The sequence below is a fragment of the Daphnia magna genome, linkage group LG3, assembly GCF_020631705.1.
Source record: "Daphnia magna isolate NIES linkage group LG3, ASM2063170v1.1, whole genome shotgun sequence".
Lineage (NCBI taxonomy): Eukaryota > Metazoa > Arthropoda > Branchiopoda > Diplostraca > Daphniidae > Daphnia > Daphnia magna.
Window position 1 is genome coordinate 9,730,888 of NC_059184.1, and position 16,729 is coordinate 9,747,616.

Below are 16,729 nucleotides of genomic sequence, written 5' to 3' on the forward strand. Positions count from 1 at the left end.
TCTTGGCAAGATCTTTCGATTGCCGTAAAATCTAACATTTTCCGACTTACAGTTCGGCTGTTATTAATTATTCAATTTTTCACACTTTTCGGGAGAGGGGGGGGGCGTACACTCAACTTGTATCCCGTCGTTTGAGTAGTTTTCTTCACATAAACTTATTTATATTATAATTTTTGTAATCCTCTTTGCACGAAGAACACAATTCCTACAAGAACGACGATCTGAAACATAGTTTTACTTCAAATATATCCAAACAGAAATGGACCAATCATCAACGAGCATGAAGGCGGCCATCATTTTTACGCGCCACTTTAAATTGCATTCATGTACAACTAAAAACTAACCAAGAAGCTTATTGTTCCTCATTGTAATTTTTTTGTAATGCCAAAATACAATAGATTTAAAATCGTAGTTTTTTTTATTTAAAAGTTTATTTACTATTAGGGACATGATTAAAAGTAAAGTAAATAGACTAATAATCTTTTTCAGTACTGTTGGAGTCAGTGTCGGAATCGGAATAATTTTCGGAGTCAAAGTCGGAATCCTTTTTTGCCTCATCTCCGTAAGTGTAACTCCTGAACAAGGCTACTGCTCTGGCCACTTTTAATTTCAGTCGTTGAAGTTCTGTGTTGATCAAAACAAGCTTACCTCTGTAAGTCTGAATTGATTTCGGGTACAGTGTAACCTAAATATTTAAGTGTATATTTTTCTTATATTTCATGACTCTGTCTTAAAAATTACGTTTTCCCAACCTGGTTTACTTGTGATTCCTGCCAGCTCTGAATTATTGCAGTATGTATTTCTTTGTCTTCTTTAAGCCTGGAATGGATTTTCGCTAAAGATTCTAGATAGTTTTTCATTTCATATTTAGTCTGTATGACTTTCTCTTCCCTAGCAAGACAAGTTTTCTCTAATCCAAAAACGATTGATACAGGGTTGTAGATCTTTTTATGCTGATCATTTTTAATATAGGGTTTAGGGTGTGCAAATGAGCGGGAGTGTCCGTAAAACGCGTACAAAGTTTCAAGTTTTACGGAACTGACGCGCTGCCCAAGCCGGCCAGAAGAAGGGTCGGAAGGGGGGGATTGCGCGTACCCATGGGAGAGGGGACAGTGAAGGGGGGTTTACCTGAGCCACACCATACGGCCCCATGTTTTCCCTTTGCCTCGCATGATAACGGTGGTGTAATGGTTAGCCGGTTAGCAGGTGATGCGAAAGATCCGAGGTTCGAATCTCGGTGAAGACTAGATGGATATTTCAGAAAAATTAATTGAAATTTGGAAAATACTACATCATCAAATTTTTCAATATCAGTAAATATTTTTGTCGACATGTTAGCAAGTCTTAAAAAGTGTCTGGTCTCGATGGAAGTTGAGGATCAGTGGTAAATACTAATGGTTCACGAACGCGAGCAGGATCGTGATGAGTCATGACGGGAAAAGAGAAGAAGACACAGATGAACCTAAGCTACAAAATGAGTATATTGTCACATTGTAAAAGTGTACCTCAACTTCTTTGTTGATGACTCACTATTAAGGGGACGGGGGACTGCACGTGCCAAAAGCTCCCGGGGGAGAGGGGAGTGTGAAAGGGGTGTTATGTTAAATACATTAAGATTATAACTTGATGACATCATGGATTACGCGGATTATGACTGGACTTACAGAGTCTAAGTCCAACTATAATCCTTCTTCTGTTTTTCGCCGAGCAAATCATAAGCTGAAAAGATCGAACGATGATCTCCTTTTGGGATGCCGAGTGAATCCGAAAGCTTTCTTTCTGTTAGGTATATTTAAAAAATGTGACATTATACTCATTTGGAAGCTCTGGGTTGTTTCTATCTCTATCTCCCCTTGTCCTCTCCACAGTCATCACGATCTTGTCACGGTCGTGAAGATTTACCACCGATCTTCAACTTCCATCAACTACGGAATATTTTTAACAATTTCAATTTTTCAAAAAACTTAGATTTCCTAACCGACTTGATGTAGATTCGAACCTCGGACATTTCGCATCACCGGCTAACCGGCTAACCATTCCACCACCGTTAATATGCGAGGTACAGGGAAAACATGGGGCCGTATGGTGTGGCTCAGGTAAACCCCCCTTCACTGTCCCCTCTCCCATGGGTACGCGCAATCCCCCCCTTCCGACCCTTCTTCTGGCCGGCTTGGGCAGCGCGTCAGTTCCGTAAAACTTGAAACTTTGTACACGTTTTACGGACACTCCCGCTCATTTGCACACCCTAAAACCTATATTAAAAATGATCAGCATAAAAAGATCTACAACCCTGTATTAATCGTTATTGGATTAGAGAAAACTTGTCTTGCTAGGGAAGTGCCCTTCTTCTTTCCAGCGTTTAGACATCATCCATGCATCAATCAAAGAGTAATTTGACGTAAAATTTACTAAAAAAACAAAACGAATATAGAATAAAATAAGATGTTACAGACCCCTTAAATCAATATACTTTCTGCAGTTTCGTTCCAAGGAAACGATCCATTCCCATACGATTCTTGAGTAATGTTGAAGTTGGACTGTTCATTAATCAATTTTATTAGAGCAGCAGCTCTTGCGTTTGCTTCTTGCAATTTAAAACGGAATTTATCTCGTACCGAAGTGGTATCTATGAACGGAAGCAAAAAATGATATGATATATCGAATTTTTTTTACACTAATTAAATTTTACCTCCATATTTATTCATGATTTTACGTGCCCACGCAGCTGTCATGAAATGGCCTTCAAGATCGGCTTTGAAAGAATTCGGTAATTTCCTTTCCTTCTTTTTTTTCATTGGTTCCAACTGTTTCGCTCTCAATCAAGTTTTCTTTGTGTGGAGACTTGAAATCTTCAGTGACGGTGTCATCTAAAAATTATTGGTGTTATTTAAAAAGAGAGCAAACAAAAAATTATTCTTTAGTACGTACTGTTTCTTTTTTCATATGCAAGTTGCTGCAATTTCGTCAGGATTCCTGGAAGATCCGTCTCTTTCAAACCTCGCTGTGATAATAGCACATCTAGTTTTTTTTGTGTTGCATTTTGTTTAATACTTGCCTAGTAAGAAGTTTCATTTGAGACAGTATGCTTTGAATAAAAATCAGTTAAAATATTATGAATGCCAAACCTTCTTTGCCCTTTTAGCAAGAGCATAGTCCATTCCGTCATCTTTTTCCTTATTATGATTTTCAATCATTTCTGAAAGATGATCATTACGAGCTAGAAAAACAAAATACCATAATGGTGTGATCAAAAGCTGATTGTAATTTTTGAAGTTCTGCTTATGTTACTCACATGCAGGGCTCATGTGCTTTGTGACTAATCCGTACTTGGCAAAACGAGCAAAAACTTGCTCTTGCTCCTCGCCAAGAGACGCGCAAGCCCATTCACGCCATCTGCCATTGTTATCACCTATACATATTAAATTAATTATTGATAAATAAAAAATGGTTATAAATTTTTTACTATGATTACCTGGCAATCCCATGTGTGTGTTCTACCGTGGAGAACAGAAAGAAAACCAACCATTTCTTTGCTCATGCGCGCCCATTCTCCATGTAGCAGATGCCCTTCTGAAACTTTTATGAGATCTTTCAAAAATTTCTCATAGTTGCAGATCACATCGTAGCAGAAGTAGATGTAGCCAATGGTCCAAAGGAAATGTTGGAAAAAATGAACAATGCGATAATTTTCTCCCGTTTTTAAATTTGCGGCAACCAAAACAACTCCGTGCCGACAACAAGCACTACCGAGTCCAGTTTCATACTGGGTGCGGTGACGCGACGTAGTTTCTTTTCCTGCCTTATATGTCGAGTTGCCGCAGTTGTCATAACCTTTCTGTATAATAATAAAGGTATTAGCTGTATAACTGACATCAAAAATAAATAAATGCAACTGACCTGAGGTTTTAATTTATTAATCTCGGCGACATGCACTTCGATTTTTTCGTCACTCACGATTACAGAATCCCCATATAGAGACTTGAAATGGCCACTAAATAATAAAAATTTACTAACAGACATTGATAAGATTTTTATATATTATTTCCTTACCTCCTAGCTGCTTTATAGCGATAAAGTTTAAAGATCACGTCGAAGTGACTATACATGCAAGGTAAAACGCATGCTTTACATCGCATTTTCTCATCTTGCTTTATGTCAACGTCAATCATGTGGTTAATGTAGGAAAACTGGCTGCTGGCTGTTCTAAACATTATAGGGTATATAACCGGATTCTGAAAGGCAAATTATGATTTTATAAGTACACTGCTTTTAAGATATTAATTTGAATTTATTACTTACCCTACCGCCTTCGGAGGACATTTTTCCTGATACCTCCATGTATTTCATGGCAGCTGTTGACGGAATTTGATGTTTTGTATGAAACCAATGAGTCATGTAGGTTTGTGTGAAGAGAGTGCAGGTTCTTGTTGGGGATCCGGGCCAATATCCAGACTCGACATAGTTCCGCACAGATGCCTCCTCGGTTATTCCACAAGCAGGGTGACTGCATTTAAAAGATGTTGCGTTTAAGTCAAATCTACCTGTGAATTAAATAAATAAAACCTTTAAAGAATAAAAAACACGTTTGATTCCTTACAAATTAATATCTGCCTCCCAAGTTCAATCAGAGAAAATATATTTTATACATTTTACTTACCTAAAAGCGTGATAACTATCATAAATTTATTTTTTTTGGCTCTGTAACCAATGTATTCAACCTTCGACAGGATTTGCAGCGAGGAGGAATGAAGCACGGAACGGCAACATCTAAAATAATTTTGAATAAAAATTAGCATTTCATTTTTCAAAAAAGTATGTTATTTTTACCTCTTTCAACAACAACAGATAAATTTTGATCCCAAAAATCCCTGGATCTCAATTTTATCAATTCAGCATTGAACAATAGTTGACGTTGGTGAAATGCATTCCACAAATGAAATTGGCTGTCACATTCTGGGCAAAAAGTTTTCACACAGCAAAGGCAGCGAATATAACAAGATGTCAGGGAAGTTTTGCAATTCCAACACAGCGATGGAAGTGTAGCATAGCTCCCAATATGAACTTCCACAACTCTTTCCCAGTGCTCGTCCCAGTCTTCAGCAATCTGGCCCATTCGCTTAGCATGTTTCTTCATTTTATCTTCATTATCTTGCATACTGTCAGTATTTTGAAATTCACTGTCGGATATCTCAAAATCACTTTGAAGCCTATTTAAGTATAGCTCAAGAGGAACAGCTGACTCTATTCAAATACAAGTTTTTAGATTTAACTTACATTATTTGATTGACTGGTCTTTAGTATTTCATACCGTCATGATTAGTTGCAGTTGCTTCAAAATTACCAATGTCTTCCTCTGCTGGGTTACAACCACGAATAAGTGTTTCAAAGTCTTCAGTGGAAGCTTCACTTTTCTCAATATCTTCTACATCTGAATCAACAAATTATAAACAATATAAAATTAATCGAACATGGGGAAATTAGGCGTACTTACCATCAGCGTTATTTGATGTGAAGCGATGTTTGCTTTTCAGTTTTTTTTAGCTAATTTTGCCAGAAGGACATTTAATTTTAGGTAAAACACTTACCGTTTTTTTGTACTTCTCAACTTTGTATTTCTTTTGTTTTTTAATGTATAACTCATGTTTTAAGGATTTTAGAAAATTTTCCTGTTTTGTCATTTTTGTTTTTTTAGTTTTTACTTGAAATCTGAATTTGACGCTAAATATTCTGTCATTTAAAAAAATCAGTGAACGGATATTAAACCGTTTGTATATTCGGCAAGTTAGAAATTTAAAAAACCCGTGAACGGAAACGAATCAGAATGAGCCGTACGCAGAGTGATCGGAAACAACTCCGTTCCCCACCACTTGCAGGATCCGTTTTCGACCGACAATCTAAACGGATCTGTTTCAGTGCACAGATGAAGACTGTGTTGTATCCTTTAACCACGATGTACCAGGAGAGGTGGGCAAACGCAGTAGGGCTTCCTCGCTTAAAACTGTGCCAACTTTCGGTAATTGTTCTCACTTCTGCCGCTAGGTTCTCTAGTGTTAGTGGCCCTCAGATTTGGCGCGAATTATCAAAAGTAAAGCGTCTGCCATCTTGTCGATAGTAGATTCCATTTCGTTGTTTCATTTGATCATTTCGTTCTTTAACTTAGGGTAGTAATGTGTTTTTGATAAATTGTGTTGCGGAATGGTTAAATGCTTCGTGGTTGGATGTTCTACGGGACACAAATCAGCCAAAGAAAATGATGCTAAGGTATTTAAACCACCCAAAGAAGAAAGGCAATTCATTTTCTGGGGTAAAAAATTGGAAAGAAGTGACAGAAAATTTTCTAGAAAAGATCATGTGTATTCTAGACATTTTAAAGAAGAATTCATCATCAAGAACTCTGTAAATGGTGGTGCCCTATTGAGTAGCTGGAAATTGAGAGATGATGCCATAAGGGTGGGCTAAAAAAGGTTACACAGAATTTTTTTTTTTAATTTCTTGTGTGGAGAATTTACTGATTAAACATTTCGATGGAAATGACAGCTATATCAGGGATTCTTTTGAGTCGGTTATTGAAAAAGTGTCAAAATTCAGCTTCTACTCTGTTTGCTGCGAAACACATCAACGTGTGACGATTCCATTTCTAGTCTATGAATACATTGTCCTTCGTTTTCGCTTTCAAGCTAAGTTGAAAAAAAATGAGATGGATGAGACCAAAAAGTCGAGTATGCGACACAAGTCAAGAAAACTGTCCAAATTGTGATCAATATCGTAATTTTTATTGCATTTTTTTTTTACATTTCAAAAGTGATAAAAACAAACAAGAATTAACAATTATTCTGAAAAAAATAAATAAATTGTAATTGATTTTACGTTATTAGAAACTAGCATTGTGTTAATTTTATTGTTACTGAACTAAAACACCCTTAAACCACGATGCTTTATCCATAATGGTTAAACTTGGCGCCAGATTTGAGGGCCACTAACACTAGAGAACCTAGCGGCAGAAGTGAGAATAAGAACTGAAACTGGGCACAGTTCTTTCCTCTCGCGTTTGCCCACCTCTCCTGGTACATCGTGCTTTAACATTGGCGTATTTATCGTCTGCACGTTAAGACATAGACTACAAGGTAAAGACTGAACTCCCCTATAACCCTCCACAGGCGATGCTTCTGCATGCCGGTAGGGGTCAGGCCGTACCGGTTAACAAGGCAATTTAGTCGTTCCCCGTTTCCCTACTGATTACGTGCTTCACACACACGCATTTTCGGGTATATGGAATTCATATTGATTTTTATATTTTATACTATAATTTTATATAGCCCTTCCACGTGTCTCTTGAATTTTTGCTTAATTTTACTTGCAAATTCGGGTGTAGAAAAAAAAGTTTTATGTGACCATCGTTTCTCATGAATATTTGGATTTTTAAATGAAATCTTGAAACACTGTTGTGAATTTGTAGGCGTCATTTACATTGTTTACGTTGTGGTTTTTCAAGGATTATGTTGTTCTGTGGTGTTCAAAATAAAACAAAAGGTATTTAATTAATTTTGGTTATGAATCTCGCTAGGCGATAAATGATAAATATATGTGATAATTCGATTCTTGAGTGATCAGAAGTCAGTGTTTAAAAGGTTGTCAGTCACTGAATAATACATACATCTTGAACATATTTTTAAATTTTTATGTCTTTTTATTTATTTCATATACTAAAATATTAATATAGGGCAGATACAAACGGCGAAATTAGTTGTATCAAATGAGTGTAGTTTGTAGCTCGCGCCTACTACCTTCTGTTGAAATCGAAAAAAACAACAACCAGTGTTTCACGATTTCTTTAAAACGAAATATATTCAAGGGAAAAGGGGGTCACATAAAATTAATTTTTTCTACACCCGAACTTGTAAGTAAAATTGAGCAAAAATTCAAGGGACACGGGGAAGGGCTATGCAAAATCATGGTGTAAAGTAGAAAAATCAATATGAATTCCATATACCCGAAAATGCGTGTGTGTGAAGCACGTAATCAGTAGGGAAACGGGGAACGACTAAATTGCCTTGTTAACCGGTACGGCCTGACCCCTACCGGCATGCAGAAGCATCGCTTCCGACGATTCCTCTCGGGCTTATGGAGCCGATCGCCGTCTTTACTTCGTAGTCTATGGTTAAGACGCCGTCTCAGAGAGTACAGAGACCTTGTTGAATTATAGATACATCGCTGTATCGGTATCGGTATCCCCAACACTAACATTTATCTGGTTTGTTTTATTTCTGATCATTTTAATTAGCCATCAGTAAAAATGAAGTTTCATTGTTTCTGTTTAGAGTTTGGTCTTGTCTATGAGAGATCTGTAAATAGGGAGACGTTTGGTGGTGCCAAAGGTTTGTAAGAAGTTTCTTTTAGCTTTATCTAATTGCTGGATTACCACCTTCGCTATCCCCAAGCCTTGGATATTTATTATTAGCCAGTTATTTGGATTTTCCACCTTTCCTATCTCCAAGCTCTGGATATTGATTAGACAGTTATTTTCATTATAACACACAACATGATCGGAAGGAGTCGTTTACAAAAAGAGGTGTTGCAGCTGTATCGAAAATTCTTATTTGCAGCAAAAGGAAAACCTGGATTTGAACAAACAATAAAGCAAGAATTTCGTCAACATGCATCAATCTCCAGAAGTGATACCTTACGGATTGAGTTTATGCTGAGAAAAGGGTATAAGAAACTGGAAATGCTAAAAGATCCTCATATAACAGGAATGGGTCATTTTATAGACAAAAGTTAACCTTATTTATGTGTTGACTTGAATTAAAATGTGATAGAAAATTTCAGCAGGTACTTTTATTTCTAGTCAAGATCTGTGTTGTTATCTGCTGCACATGTCTGAAAAGTATTCTGAAAAAAAAAAAACCGAAGTATGGTGGAGAGATATCGGTACCACCGATGATACATCTCCTTGGTAAGTCGGCGTTACGTACCCCAGTGCGACACTTCGCTCCTGTCAATATATTCCCTCCTGAATATTGAAATATCGGTTGACTCGATACAGTATCCCCTCAATATATACATAATATATACAAGACATTTCGTTTCAAGAATTCTCTGGAAATTTGAGAAAAAGAAAGGTGGAATCAAATCTGTACGTTATTACTGAAAGACTTGTCGACATGGTCTTTTTTTTAACTAGATGGCAGGAGTTACTCCATTTATATTTTATAATTTATTTAAAGTTCTTTGAAACCAGTTCGCGAATGTGGGTTCACGTTATCTAGTTGTCTGTCACCTACATAATCATGAAGATACCTCCTCCAAGCCAAAATTTTCACAGATCTGTGAGTGTATGGTTTGTTGGGTTTCTTCAGTATCAAACAGCGTACCGTATCCAAAAATACTTGGCTAACCTCCACGGTATGGCTAATAGTTTAAACGAAGGACAGTCGAATGATGGAACAATACTAATAGTGGAACATGCACCAGGTAAAACTTGAAATGACATTGCTCATGATAATTTATATTCTAGTGTTTGGTGTACAGTTTATACTACTGGTATAAGAACATCAAATGATGTTGAATCAGAAGGAAAAAAATTGAAGGCTCTAGGTGCTGAATTTTACAGAACCAATCGGGGAGGGCTAACTACATTCCATGGACCTGGTCAGCTTGTTGTTTACCCTGTACTGAACCTAAAAAACTTCAATAAAAGCATGAAGTGGTATATTTGCAAGTTGGAAGAAACCATTATACAACTGTGTAAGTCATTTGGTGTAGAAGCTGGTCGATCTTCAAACACTGGAGTATGGGTCAAAAATGAAAAGTTGTGTGCCATTGGTATAAAATTTTTTGTATGAAGTTTCTAAACAATTTGAAAATGTTGACTTCTTTATAGGAGTGCATGGCAGCCGGTATATTACCACACATGGTCTAGCATTGAATGTGAATAATGACCTTACATGGTTTTCACACATAGTGCCTTGTGGGATACCTGACAAAGGAGTCACATCCCTATCCCAAGTATCTGGAAAGCAATTAACTATTGCTAATGTGATAAATCCTTTCCTGGAATCCTTTTCACATGAGTTTGAATGCCAAATTAAAATGCTACCTTTCAAAGTTCGTGAAGACATAGTTAATCATCTTAAAAAAGAAAGGTTAATCAGCAGTGCAACAGAGGAGCAGTTATTGAAAAATAAGGCTTTTATTTCAAAACAATACTCATAGAATGAGAAAAATTTTAGAGAGAAACCAAGAAATTGGAAAATTCATTCAATAAAAAATTATGAGTTTTTGATGTCTACTTTTTATTATTTAATTTGCGCAGTTTTTATGCAATTGTTTTTTTTTATTTTGTTATTAATTAATTTAAGAAGTTCCAGCCAGCTGAAGAGATAAAAAAGTAATTGAAAAGAAAATCATATAGCAACTTGATATCGGTCGTCGGGGTGAATCCTACCGTCTTTCATGGGGTACACAGAAAGGTGGTAGGTAGGGCTCGGCCCCGCGTCGATCGGGTAGCTTTTTGGCCGATCAGTCAGTTCGTTTCAGTTTTCGGTGAGGTTCTATCGGGTATGGGGGGGGGGGCCTTTTTTCCTGCATATTGATATTTGGGTCGACTTCCGGGTAAAACCGGTGCAAGGGAAAGAAGCTAATCGCTTCCAAAAACCTGGTTTATTACCCCGATTACACTGCTTTCTGACCCGATTACCCACCTGCCCGATTTTTGCTTATAAATTTCATTTAAACTTAAAATTCGGGTAATTCATCGTATTTTTCATGGTTTTGTAAATTGGCGCCACGCATCCGCCATTTTTTCAAGATGGTGCCGGGTCTACTGTATTGGTTTCACCGGGTATTATGAACCAAACCGAACCGCTTGAAAACTACCTACCTGGGTCACAACCGATCAGCGGCAAACGGCGCAATTTTTCAAAATAAGGTGAATTTAAAACATAAGTAAAGAATTTCCAAATTGCACCGTCATTTTAACTTTGGTCCCAAAATATCGGGAATGAAAAGGAGCCCTAGCGGATTTAATTTAATAGCACACGAACTGGTAATAAAAAAATTCTAAAAATAAAAAAAAGGTGTTTTGCCCTATCACCCCTGTAGACGACCGGCCTCCTAGGCTTCGATGAGCTTTTTCCCCCATAAGCGCGGTGTTAAAACCGCGTTTTTCACCAAGGAAAATAAATATTTTGAACTACGCGAATTTTTTTTTGCGCCAAAAAATACGGCGTTTATTATTTAATAGCATAATTTTTTTATCTTATTAAAAATTATTTTATTTGGAACCCTTCCTTATCCCTTGAAGTTGACTCACTATACACCTCGAGAGAGAAAATCTAAACTTCACCATGCATTTTTTGGTGCAAAAAAATTTTTTTCACGTTGTTCAAAATAGTTTATTTTAATTAGTGAAAACGCGGTTTTAACACAGCGCTTATGGGGGGAAAAGCTCTTGTTCTTAATCGATGAACGAGTGTGTATGGGCGTGGGGATTGCTCCAACAAAAAAGTAAAGTGTGAGTGATTTGAAGATCTATTCTTTTTCTGATCAGCAAACAAAAAAACAAAAATTCTATCTCTAGCCGTTAAATAGTAATTTGAGTTTTAGTGACACACGTAGCGCCATAAGAATACATGGAAATAGAGGGGGGTGTTCTTAATCATTTGGTGGTATACTGTAACATTGGTGGATACCCTATCATTACTAAAATTACTAAAAGTACTGAAAGTTGGTGTGAAAATTTTCAATGTCTTACTCTTTGTTAGTGTGTGTCAATAAAACTGATAATGACTGAAATACTGCCATTAAGTGTTATTAATTTAAGCAATTATTAATAATCAATAATAGTTAAGTGTTTTACGTTTATTTTTCAATGGAAAAAGACGAAATTTGAACTGACGCCAAAAAATGATGGCTGCCTTCGTGCTCTTTCACGATTGGTTCATCCATATTTGCTGATTCCTAATCTAAAACTATGTTTAATGACGTTGTTCTAAGTGTCAACGTGTTCCTCGTGATAAGAGCATCACGAAAAGTACACTGTTTATTAGTTTAAGTGAAGCAAATTATCCGAATGGTGTACGAAAAGTTGGGTGTGTATCTACGTCATCCTCCTCCACCAAAGTTGGCAAAATTGAACAATTTATTGCATCTCCAAACGACAGGTGAAATCATAAAAATTTTTTGGCAATCGATAACTCTCACCAAAAGCTTTCGATTTCTGTAAAATAAATAAAAATATTAATATGGAAAGAAATCCTATCGTGATGAAAAAATTTCCGTTTTATCGACTAGACTGAATTATGCGTTACAGCGAAAAACCGGAAATTTTTTTCAATCAGTAAACCGATTGGCTATTTTTTGTGTAGATCGGTGTGGTTTGACGGGCCTCAGAAAATTTCCTGGACCAATAAAAATCATTATTGGGAAAACAATTGGTTAAAAAATTCCTGTGTTCTGTCGAATAAAACATTCGAATAAAATTTCGAATAGCGCAAAAATTCAAATATTTATTCGTTATTCGTCGAATAAAAATTTCACTTATTCATATTCGTTATTCTTATTCGTTGTAACTCCAAATTGTATCATTAGAGCAGTAAAACATTCTGCGTTGCGCGTTCTCCACAAATACGAAAATCTCATTTGTGTCCAAGTTGGTCTGCTGCGTCTTATGGAGAAACCATCTTCTTCCTGTTAAAAATTAAGTTTTCATAACTATAATTCAGATTTCCCTCTTTTCTTCCTAGCAGTGGTTACCCTATTCATTATTTCATTTCCAATTTTGTTTTTTAGCCCCAGTTCTATTTAGTTTATTTTTATTTTATTATTGTTTGTAAGTGGCTCGTCTCTTTTAGCCGAAGAATTTCGTTTGCTGCCAGAAATTTGTCTGCTACAAGAAGATGAGCAACAAACCATTCAGATGGAGTTTATTGATGGCTGTAGTCAAAATCCGATTTTCCTGGATGTTATTAAAAGCACTCAACCTAAATGTAAATTGGAAGAATGTATTTTGCGTTGGGGAAAGAAAAAATAGGGAAAAAACAAATTCACATCACTCAATCAGGAAAATGCAACAGAAGTAGCTGGTCAATCTCTTTTGACCAGAATAATGCGGCAAGCCGTAAAGCAATTCGGAAAAAAGCCTAGAGGTGTGCGTCATAACGATAGTGTTCTTGAACATTTCTGTATCAATGTTTGGATACTTGGTGGATGTCGTATCTATGAAATCTTCCACAGCAATTTTATTGGAATTTTTCCCTCGCCAACAACAATCTAAAACTGCCTTCGCACATTTGATATTCCTTTAGATAAAGATAGCACCAACTTCTCTGAAGTGGTAGAATACATAAAAACAAACAACGCCGCTCCTATCGTCATGTTGTCGGCTGCTGCAACAGGAGTTGTCGGGCGGGTGGATTATCACGAAAAAATAAACAAATTCATTGGTTTTTTTTTCGGCTCCATTAAAAACAGAAATGGGTTTCCTGATTCAAATGTCTTAATTTACCGGACTGCTGAAGATATCGTTAAACAGTTTAACCAAATACAACACATTTGTTGCAAAACATTTTAATCATTTTCTTAATTTTTTTATTCTTTTATTTTCCTTTCTAGTGTCGTCATGATAGGAATGATTCAACCACTTGTTGATGGGGTGCCACCTCTTCGTTTGTTCTCTTTTGGCACCAACAACAAATTCACTGCCATCGACGTTAACATACGACTGAATTTTGTGGAAAAAAAGGTATAAGCTTTCGGCATAGAACTGGCTGCCTATTCAGCTGATGGCGATTCACGAGAAATGAAAGTGATGAGAAATCGCCTTTGTCTCGGCGCTCCTTTACCACCTTTACCTCCAGCTTTTCCCGACGAAGAATCCAGCCTACCAACCAGTCCGTCGAGGTCAGATCATCTCAGTCTCTGGAGAACAATCCCTTTTTTCATATGTGATTTTCTTCCAATCTGTGTTATATACTTTTCCAAGACGTAACGCATCTCGGAGCTAAGTTAAGAACCAGGCTAAACATATCGCAGAAATCTATACCATTGGGAAATTTTTTAGCTACTACAGCTCACATAGTCGCTCTACAGGAGACCGTATGTAAAGATCGACATGGGCTAAGAGTAGGGGATCTGTTGCTCGAAGACAAAATGAATTATGATGCTGTCCGTCGCCTTACAAAGCCGCAAATTCATGAATTGTTGTTGCAACACATGCCAAAATCTGAAGGAAATTGTTTTTATCTTTAACTTATGGATAATTTAACATCGAATTATCTTAATAAGAAACTCATTCCTTTGGATCGTATTTATAAAATGTGTAAATCCGTTTTTGAGCTGCGATACTGCGTTATTGGATTTCTTGTGATAATGTATACCCTCTATGCAATCACTTTATTACTCTAAACGCATATTTATGTGCAGAGATAAATGTCCATGCTTTGGTGATGTTAATAGTTAAGCTTAGGTGAGATTGCACCCCACAACTCCTTAATCTGTGGCTGTTTTCAAGTCAACCGTGTGAATCTTACGTCAACCTTGCCGTTCTTTTACTCCCGTAGGAAGCACACAATTGAATTTTACTCTGCCAGATTTCATTGATGCTCGTTGCCGTAAAGTTGACGTTTCGCTGCGTTTGACCGGACTTGGATGTTCAGACAACATTGTATACCCGAGGCATGTAAAAAACCTCAAGCGATATGGTGGTTCTGACGAGAGCTATGTGTGTTGTACGCTCCCTTCGATAGATGAGATTAAGGCCACTATGGAGAGAGCGAGAATAGATGCAAAGGTAGTTTTAATGAAACTCGGAGTTGATGTGGCTGATCCTGACGATCAGCTGTTGATTTGTGATTCACGTTTAACTTCTAAACCGAACGAACCTTTGGAGAATCCGGCGCCAACAGATGATGATGTTAATGAAATTGACGAATGTGAGGAGGTTTAAGACGAGGGCGACGACCCATTAGATGTAAATGGAAAAGATGGATATGAACAAAGCCTTCTCAATTTGATCTCAGACGGAAATTTAAGTTATCAACTTATACCTGCTGAGTAACACTTGTGATTGAAAACACTAATGCAGGTGAAAGATACTGATTCTCAAATTTTATTCGAACTCTGACACAGCTATTATGTACGTTTGCTCTACTTTGTTGAAATTTTGCGAAGAAAGATATTTAAAGTGATCAGCCACCAAGAAGGCACTGATTACAGCGCCCCTGATGGCCATACATTATAAATCAAATATCCAATCAATCAATATCAAATATATGGTTTTCGGACTAGTCGGCTCTACCTAGTGGAATGTCCGTCAGGTGGCAGCTCATGATCCGCAACATCCTCCCCACCGGAATCACGAGCCTTCCTTAGCGATTCCTTTTTCTTCTTGCGGGTTGGATTCTTCCTAAGTGCGGACGTACCTCCTTCCCTTTGGGTTGCCTCGGCTTCTGTTGTCAGTTTAGTGGCGCATGTGAATGTTGATGTGTTGTCGCTGTAGATTGTCTTACAATCTTCTCTTCTTGTCATCATTCTGCATAGAGCAAGCATAAACGTTTTCGTTGTCAGGTCTGTCACGAGCTCAAGATGGACCGCTCTTATGACGGCACAAATGAACAGACACGCGTGCACCTTTTTCTCACCAACCCGAGTTTTCTCGACATCGTTCCCTTCCTGGTCTTTCTCAATAAGAATGACTTCTTCCAAAACATACATTGGCCCGAAATAGTTTAGTCCAATGATTTCAAATGCTGCGCCTTCTTGGTACTGTAACAGAATTCCCATTCTTCAAGCATGGCTTCTTGACTTTATCTCCCCCACATCCCTCGTCGCATAGCCTCCACTTGAACCTACCATAAGACTGCAAGCAGCAACAGAATAGACCTTTTTCCCATCGACTCCCCAAAAGACACCTGCGCCGCCCGAAGACATATTCTTACATCTTCCGACTAACACGGAAGCACCTTCGTCTAGCCGGAAACTCCCCGAACATCTTCTTACCTGTTCCCACGCCTAGAATATTCATGCACCTCCACCGCACGCGCCAGAACATTCAACCCTTTTTAGATTAAGATCACAATGCATAAATAACCGTAGGTATAGAAATATTTTTACTAATTATTCACTTAAACCCTAGTTAAGTGACCTGTCCGAACTGTCACCACAGTTCGGGGGTGGCTTTCACACAGGACTATTAAATACTAATTTATACCTCAAACTCACGCATTCTCCCGTAAATCTCACGACTTAAAACTATAATTCTCCCCACCCCTCCGTGACTCATCCTAGCGGATAGGTACCCTTTGACCTCCCAAATATTCGACTTAAGTAAATTGACAGAACTGTCAACTTGATTCGGGAGTGGCTTTTGCACGGAGCCTTCTTTCCCTATTATTTTCTTTATTCAGGTCACGGCCGTATCTTTTCGATATAAAAAGCCGTGACTTTGCTCTCATAGTTCAGTTCCGTTAGTTCAGGCAGTTCTATTAGTTCAGATAGTTCTGTTAGTTCAGGCAGTTCAGTGAGTTCTGTCTAGCTCGTTAATTCCTTTAGTTCCTCTTGAGCACCTTGCAGCTCCTGTCGAGCTCTGAGACTCAGTTTAAGGTACCAGTCAGTTCAGTTAAGTTAATTCTGTGAATTGAACCCTTCCCTCACGCATTGCTCAACAGTTACAATTGGTATGCCACACCTCTATTTATTTATGTCTGTAGATTAGACTTAGTAGCCAATACAC

At 37.5% G+C, this 16,729-nt stretch overlaps 4 protein-coding genes and 1 long non-coding RNA gene across 5 annotated transcripts; 4 read left to right on the plus strand and 1 right to left on the minus strand.

Annotated features, from left to right (window-relative positions):
* Positions 1-472: 472 nt before the first annotated feature.
* Positions 473-5,134, minus strand: LOC116919408. The gene is made up of 12 exons (XM_045171202.1): positions 5,028-5,134; positions 4,658-4,767; positions 4,293-4,541; positions 4,051-4,237; positions 3,921-3,991; positions 3,468-3,762; positions 3,293-3,405; positions 3,126-3,217; positions 1,903-1,925; positions 1,129-1,244; positions 762-910; positions 473-685 (listed from the first exon to the last, which is right to left on the minus strand). The coding sequence occupies exons 1-12, from the start codon at positions 5,132-5,134 to the stop codon at positions 473-475; spliced, it is 1,725 nt and encodes a 574-aa protein (XP_045027137.1).
* An 812-nt stretch (positions 5,135-5,946) lies between these two features.
* On the plus strand, positions 5,947-6,881 carry LOC123470339. The gene is made up of 2 exons (XM_045170531.1): positions 5,947-6,096; positions 6,166-6,881. The coding sequence occupies exons 1-2, from the start codon at positions 5,951-5,953 to the stop codon at positions 6,398-6,400; spliced, it is 381 nt and encodes a 126-aa protein (XP_045026466.1). The 5' UTR covers positions 5,947-5,950; the 3' UTR covers positions 6,401-6,881.
* A 1,081-nt stretch (positions 6,882-7,962) lies between these two features.
* On the plus strand, positions 7,963-8,630 carry LOC123470340. The gene is made up of 2 exons (XR_006643986.1): positions 7,963-8,251; positions 8,319-8,630. It is a non-coding gene; the product is annotated as an uncharacterized LOC123470340 (long non-coding RNA).
* Positions 8,631-8,940: 310 nt separating this feature from the next.
* LOC116919413 (putative lipoyltransferase 2, mitochondrial) lies at positions 8,941-10,277 on the plus strand. The gene is made up of 4 exons (XM_032925394.2): positions 8,941-9,119; positions 9,182-9,471; positions 9,529-9,822; positions 9,881-10,277. Exons 2-4 carry the CDS (start codon positions 9,288-9,290, stop codon positions 10,210-10,212), a joined length of 810 nt encoding a protein of 269 aa, XP_032781285.2. The 5' UTR covers positions 8,941-9,119; positions 9,182-9,287; the 3' UTR covers positions 10,213-10,277.
* Positions 10,278-13,105: 2,828 nt separating this feature from the next.
* LOC116918555 lies at positions 13,106-15,001 on the plus strand. The gene is made up of 4 exons (XM_045171203.1): positions 13,106-13,257; positions 13,612-13,741; positions 14,455-14,464; positions 14,559-15,001. The coding sequence occupies exons 1-4, from the start codon at positions 13,106-13,108 to the stop codon at positions 14,942-14,944; spliced, it is 678 nt and encodes a 225-aa protein (XP_045027138.1). The 3' UTR covers positions 14,945-15,001.
* The last annotated feature ends 1,728 nt before the right edge of the window (positions 15,002-16,729 follow it).